The sequence below is a fragment of the Alosa pseudoharengus genome, unplaced genomic scaffold (assembly GCF_046254945.1).
Source record: "Alosa pseudoharengus isolate Yale_2024_CS ecotype anadromous, Long Island Sound unplaced genomic scaffold, YU_APseudo_1.1 YU_APseudo_1.1_scf_19, whole genome shotgun sequence".
NCBI classification, from domain to species: domain Eukaryota; kingdom Metazoa; phylum Chordata; class Actinopteri; order Clupeiformes; family Clupeidae; genus Alosa; species Alosa pseudoharengus.
The window spans coordinates 1,080,001-1,087,500 of record NW_027468657.1 but is presented as its reverse complement, the minus strand read 5'-3'; the positions used below and the strand labels follow the sequence as shown (position 1 = coordinate 1,087,500).

The 7,500-nt window shown below is 41.8% G+C and overlaps 1 protein-coding gene across 1 annotated transcript in view; it reads left to right on the top strand.

The window, feature by feature from the left end:
• sbf2 (SET binding factor 2) overlaps nucleotides 1–7,500 on the top strand; it is a 109,909-nt gene that overhangs the window by 45,452 nt on the left and 56,957 nt on the right. The window contains exon 7 of the mRNA XM_076291488.1: nucleotides 3,585–3,717. Coding sequence (XP_076147603.1) covers nucleotides 3,585–3,717 — 133 coding nt within the window. The remainder of the gene's footprint in view (nucleotides 1–3,584; nucleotides 3,718–7,500) is intronic.

Genomic DNA, 7,500 nt, shown 5'->3' with positions numbered 1-7,500 from the left:
AGCAGTGCTCAACCACTTCCCCCGCCTTTTTTCCTTTTTTTTCCTTCTGGGTCGGGGATCGAACCGGTAACTCTTCGGTTACAAGCCCGAACCCCTAACCAGTAGGCCACGGCTGTCCCCAGTACCAGAGACAAGGTCCTTCGGGCAGCTTCTGACAGGCCTGATTTTTCATGCCCAGATCTCTTTGCATATCATGCCAAATACCATAAAATGTGCCTTGCACACTACATCTCTAAATGAAATATAACAGAAGCCATAGAAAAGAATAAAAAAGCAGACCAATGTCTATAACAAAGCCTTTATTAAGCTCACTGAAGACATTGATAAAACAGTATTGTCCAAAGATATGAAAGTGAGGACTCAATTCTTTGACTGATAGCTACGACAACATACTAAAGACCATTGCTGAGCAAGAAGGCGTGTCCATAGTTCAACAAAAGAAATATAGATCCTGGAAACTAAAGGAAAAGCTGATACAGCATTACAAAGACAGGCTTGCATTTGTTCCACATCCAAGACAGTCAGATCTGATCTGCTCAGATAGTATGACCATATTGTGCACTGAGGGAAGCTGCTAAACTCACAGGGCTGCTAAAATTACACAGGGCTGCAGACATATTGAGGAAGAGCATGGATCAGGTAGAGCATGACAGTGAGTAATATGTCAGCAGTGACTGTCTATTATGTTTCCAATGCAGCAAGTATGTACCCAACATCCTGTATGACTTTGTGAACTGGTGTGTTGATTAACCTGCCCACAGAAATTACCAAACATGTGATGATGACCCAGCTTCAAAGAAGAATCTGTGTGTTCGCAATTTGTTATCTCATTGAACAGAGCTGTCACATCCATACGCCAATCACACTGGGACTTCCCATTTTGATACATCATGAGTTTGGTAGTAAGACACATTGATGGTAGTAGTCATCAATGAGCTCAGTGCAATGGGACACTGTGTTTCCTATACAGATGTTAGGCACTTCTCACATCTGTTGTAGCAGACCAGATATCAAGGACAGAGAGTGGTGTTGTGGCTATATTGCATGTCTCTAACAACTGTCGTTGCAGCTTTACATAACTACGTTGACGTCCTATGTGATGCACGTTTCCATATATGGACTTACCTGTAGAAGTGGGCGTGGCCCATTGGGGTTCACCAGGATAAAGCCAACTCGGACGCCCAGCGCGAGCGTGCACAACAGAGACTCCATACTGCCTTTGTTCCCAATCCCCTTTCCCCGCGCAATTTAGAAATTGTAAAATAATAGGCAATAAAATTGCTATCATGCAATAAGAAACTTCCTCCTTAAAATCTTTCCCTGCACTTCACAAGTGGTGTCTACATCCCAACTGGCCCCACTGGAGTTGCAGAACATGGAATCACACTCTGGATGTGAAGCGTAAAAGAATGGACAAAATGTACCTCTTCGGAACACAACAGACGTCATAGCATGAGTTGTACACTTCCCATCCAGGGTGTCTTCATTTTGGTAAAAGTTGTCGATGGCTGCATCAACAATTCCATGTTCAGCAACTCAAGTGAGAACAGTTGGGATGTAGACACCACTGTCCTTGATCTATATTTCTTGTGTTGACACACCTTCTTGCTCAGCAATGGTCTTTAGTATGTTCTCATAGCTATCAGTCAAAGAGTTGAGAGTCCTCACTTTCCTACCTTTGGACAATACTGTTTTATCAATGTCTTCAGTGAGCTTAATAAAGGCTTTGTTATAGACATTGGTCTGCTTTTTTATTCTTTTCTATGGCTTCTGCTATATTTCATTTAGAGATGTAGTGTGCAAGGCATTTTATGGTATTTGGTATCATATGCCTGGGCATAAAATAATTCAAAGATGTACATCTTCATCAAGCCTTTCAGAAGCTGCCCGAAGGACCTTGTCTCTGGTACTTCCGACTGTTCCAGTTGAAATTGCTGTCAGAGGTTCTGGTTTAGAGCTGGCCTTCCCACAAATGAAACAATCTCTCAGTATTTGAAATGATGTTGTATCAGCCCTACTCAGCCTTCTTGGTGCAGATGTGCTCTCACTCTCAACATTTGCAACTTGCTGCTGCTCACTGATTTTTTACTTACTGCAGTAGTTCGCTCTACATGATACATGATATTAAACTTTGATTTTGGAGGAGATATCATCTGTATATGGAGCCAGAGTTTTATGGACATCACCATCTCTCTCTCTGCTGAGCAAGGGTATACGTTGGAGGCCTTCTACTTTGGGGTTTTGGACATAGGGATCTTCTTCTTGCCCTTTTCAAAATGTTTCCCATAAGCTTTGGATCCAATGTCTGTAAGACATTCTCCATAATTCAAGAGACTAGTGAAAAGGAAAAAAGATGTACATTTCAGAATTTTCATTGAAATGCAAATCAAGTTGAATTACACATGCAACATTGGTCAGAGGGCTAAGTACTTTCTTAGCTAGGGAAAGTAGTTTCTACAACTAACTGTTTAGCTACTTAGGGGTGAAGTAAGCAGTGTAGGCTCTAATGTCCACTGCTGGTCTGGACAGACAAAAGCTAACAATATTATTTTCCATTATTCAGTAATGACTTGACCAAAACAAAATTCAAGTGAATGTAAATATTTTAATAAAGGTGTTCCATTCCAATGTTAACCTGATTCAATTGGATCTGTGTTTCATATGAAATGTATCATTATTAAATGTAGATATAGATCAGCACTTACCTTGCAGTAACAATGAATTTGTCAACATTCTTCTCACCACTGATAATGTGATTTGGACTTGAGACTGTATTTTGCCAGTGTTCTGTTTTCTTTCATTTTGGACACCTCATACATTGAGTGACAGAACACCCTAATTTGTCATACTACAGTATATTTACATATTTTTTGTATTGTTGGATTCAGTACAACCCCACCTTTCCAACAGGCCATCATATGGTCATATACCATAATCCCTGGTAAGCAGCCACAAAGTAAATGAAAACATTCTGCATAGATATTCATTTTTTGCATGTCTGATTATTTTAGGTATGTGTTTACATGTCTCTATTTATTCCATACATCAAGATATATACATCCAGTCATTTCTAGTAGGTAAAGCAACTTCCTGACTATAAACATGCTAAGTTTCAAAGTTCTCAGAGCTTGTGTGATTGATCTGCACTAGTTTATATGCCTTAACTCCCATACAGACAGGCTATATTTTAGTCCTTTTTTGGTTTTGGGGTGTATAACAATATCTGTTAATTTAACAATCTTAGCAGTAAAATATTTTTAGCCAAGAATCCATTTCATATATGGGAGACCTTAGAGATGAGGAAAAACATTGTTGCGTTTAGTTCTACCTCCGGTAGGGGTATCTCAAAAATGTAGGGCCATTGTCACTAGCCTAATTCCCTCCAGCCTCTCACACACACTCTCTCTCACACACACATACACACACACACACACACACATACACACACACACACACTCTCTCTTTCTCTCTCTTTCTTTCTTTCTATCTCTCTCTCACACACTCACACAAAAGTGTTTCATGTTTGTCTAATGTCATGTTAGTCCAGAATGTTGTAATGTGTGGTTCCATGATGTGTGTTACAGGGATCCAGAATGTTCTAAGCTTGTTCTGTGCGGTTCTAACAGAGCACAAGGTTCTGTTCCACTCCAGCAGCTACCAGAGACTTGGAGAGGCCAGCCGTGCACTGGAGGCCCTCATGTTCCCCCTGCGCTACAGGTGTGTGTGTGTGTGTGTGTGAGAGAGAAAGTGTCAGTGTGTGTGTGTGTGTGTGTGTGCGTGTGTGTGCGTGAGCGTCTGAGTCTGAGTGTGTGCGAGTGTGTGTGAGTGTGAGAGAGAAAGTGTCTGTGTGTGTGTGAGAGAGAGAGAGAAAGAGAGTGTGTGTGTGTGTTAGTGTGTTAGGGCTCTATCTTGCACTCCAGCGCAATTGACTTTGTATACTTGCGCTTTTGTCTTTCCTATTTTGCAGTCAGCGCATATTGGAAATTTCCCTCCACAGGTACATGTGTGCCCACGGGGGCGTTTCAGCGAAAAGAGGGGGCGTGTTCCGGCGCAAACGGTCCCTTTGCAGTTTCAGAAACCAATTCCGCCACAGACCAGGAACCTCCTGGTCAAAAGTCAAAGTCTTGAGTTAGTGAATTAGCTTAAATCAGCTTATTATGTGCTGTTAACCAGCAACCATAGACCGTAAAAGAAAGCAGCAAGTAGCCTTGGCTACAATTTCTGTAGTTGCTGCATCCATTCATTGTTATTCTCTCTCCTGCTCAAACAAAAGTTGTGCGTGCATTAAGTTGATGATAACGTGTTTACAAACTCTACTTTACAGAAAATATTGTAAATAGTCTACTGTCATGCAGTTAATGGGATACTGTGCAGAGTTGGAAAGTTAGGTCAACTTAGAAACTGTTTCTCGTTGTTGAGTTGCCTAATGGTAAGGTAGAGCCGTAACTTACACCTGCAGGAGCGCTTGCTTGGTCGCCTGTGTTGCGTAATGCACTTTGCTCCTCTCATCTATACGACGCAGTTCCCATTTCTGCAAACCATACATAATTACAAGGAAAAATATTACCACACGAGGGAAATCAGTGTGGTGTCCATTAAGATGTGAAACAATAGGTATAAATCTAGCGTACACATTTTCACGAATCACGGATGTGTTGATGACATAAATGAGGAAATATTGGAGGACTTAAGGAGGCGTGATGTTGAACTGCATGCCAATGCCATTTAACCAAGGATTAAAGTTCTCCGTCGTAGGACGGATTTCCGTCAATTTGATTTTAGAAATGTCATATTTGAGATCGATGCAGATCCGATGAGAAAAAAAATAGGAGGGGGGGGGACTATCACCTTTGCTTTTCCTTTTTTTTAAGGCAACTACAAATATTAGGTCCGATGAATTAATGTGTGTGATGATAAATGTTTAAAGACCTAATAGTGTTCTTGAGAACTTTCTGTGTCTCAATCAGTGACCGCTCAAGAAGATGGCCTACGTCAGCCATGAGTTTCGCTTTGTTTATGTTGTAGCTACACACTTGTCTCGGGCGTTTGCTTAAAAAAAAAAGAACACGTATGGAGGACTATAACGGTCTAAAAGTTGGATTATAGTGACACATTAGAGACAGCTGATGAGGTTGGCCAATCCGTTTAACTTTTTTGGATATGATATTGTGAGCTCTATGTGCGGATTCGGAGAAGAAGCGTAGGCTGTGTTCTTTCCGTGCATCAATGTAGACAATCGCGAACTCTTGTCAGGGGAGGTCATTCATTTTGGGTGTCACCTATGACTTGAACAGATAGCCTGCTATGCCACCCGATGTAGGCTACTATTATTGTTAGCCTACAGTTTTTAATCAATGCAACTAACATTATGTGTAAAGCAACGCAATATAAACCGTAGCCTATGCAATTTATTATCCCGTCTGTTATGACATGTACAACAATGTTTTTCACAATTTGCGACGAAAGGTTTTGACTGAGCGTGTTAGCATAAAAAAAAAAAATAATATTACTGTCATCATCGCGAACTGTTGAGTGACGGCTCCCACACACAGCTGTGTTCATCAACGCATGCCAGTGGGTGTTCCCGACGGTAGCTATGCAAATGACTTGAAGTAAAACCGTAATGTGATTGGTTGGTGCCGTCCGTAGATTGGCTTGATTGGCCAGTGCCGTCTGTCAGTGCAGCAACAGCTGAACTCCTCAACGCGAGCGGCGGGAGAAACGCGACGCGACGGACCCACAATTCAGTTCGGCAACGGATCACGTGAGCCCATTTAAAGTGAATGGGATGCGTCTCCAGCAACGCGATGCACGCAGCTGTGTGTGGGAGCCGTGACGGTACTGATCCACTTGCACGACCCGACATACGCGTGGTGTCGCGCTGCCTCCCCTCGTTCAGTCGTGTGTGGGCGTTTCGTTTAAAATGTCAGTTACCAGCTCATACTCAGTTCGTTTTAACGTATCTTAAGTGTTTTTCCACAAATGGACCACAATTTTAGGCATGTACTTAACAGTATACAACACATTAATAGCCTAAACAAACTATGCAAGCCATTTGGAAATCTTGTTTTATTTAAACTACTCAATGCAATCTCAAATCCTCACCAGAAACACCAACAGTCAATATATTCATCCAAATCCTAGTTTCGTTTGTTTTATGGACTATAGGTGGTCGTGGAAGAGATGGTTAAAACATTATTTGTCTGGTAAGCGGAACCAAAGTTTCACAGGCACCGTTGTGGTAGAACAAAGGACCTACAAACTCGTCCTTTCATTGGAGAGTCGCCTCGCGTTCAACGGATTCATTTGCATAAAGCTGGGCATCGGCCAGCTTTTTGACGCGCGACATTATTTCAAATGCAGCGCTGCCTTCCCGGAATGCTTTGCGGGCGCGTTAAAGTCGCTTGACGTCACCCATAGGACTAGAGTGGAATGCGACACGACAAAAAGAAGTGTCGTGCAAGTGGATCGGTACCGTGAGGGGTAGCGTATTTTGCTTAGGCCTCACTTTTAACGACAGTAGGTTGTGAGTGTATGTTGACAAAAAATAACCATACAATTAAGATAGTCAACTTAAAACTTTGCTATAAAATATTGTTAATTTATAGCACAAAACCATAACCAGTAGGCCTACCAGAACCTTGCATATTAGCGTCATGATTTGTGTGCGTCTATTTGGCAAGGCCACTAGCTGTCATGGATGCGTTGTTGCTAAAGGAAGGCAAGGCAGGTGTCAAAAGTTAAAAAATAAATGGAGATGGGCAGCTGTTGGAAACGGGGGAGAACTAACAAACCAGGGTGTAAAGAAATTTAAGTGCCAGGGGTTTGCTTTTGCGCGGTTCGCTGCAAGAAAATTGTTTATGGATGCAATAGGAAAACGTTTTAGCACGCCATCAATCAGAAGACCACCATAAGGTTAACGTTCGTGCACTTCAGGACATCTTCCCTACCTGGTGCAACTAGCCACCACGACAGAGGTAGGCTACGTTTATCTATGGCTGACCGTTTTTACGTTTAGAAAGTATGCTACGCATGTGCTTTCATAGCGCAACACGACCTGTCCCTCACCATATCGCAACCTCTTGTCAACCTTATACAATCTGTTGCTGAAGACAAAAGCACCGTCTCCAGATTGTCGTTATCAAATGCGCAGACCTCCTGCATGAGCACACACAGACTGAGAGACTGCTTATTGGAAAACTGAGTTGTCTGTAAAACTCAAAATTACCATGTTTTCATTAAATGCGGATGAGGCAACAAATGGAAATATGAACAATATCTAGAATGTTCTGATTCGTTACTTTGATGAGGAAATGGGAAGTCTTGCAAACTTGATTTTATAGATTTTACTTGGTGTTGAATTGCATATTAACAAGAAAAAAATCTCCCCTTTAAACACTTGGCCTGAAGTAATTAAATAACAGTGTGTTAAAGCCTTTCTACAATATTGCTGCAGTAGAAAAGAACAGCAATGGCTAATCAGCAATGGTCAGGGATGGT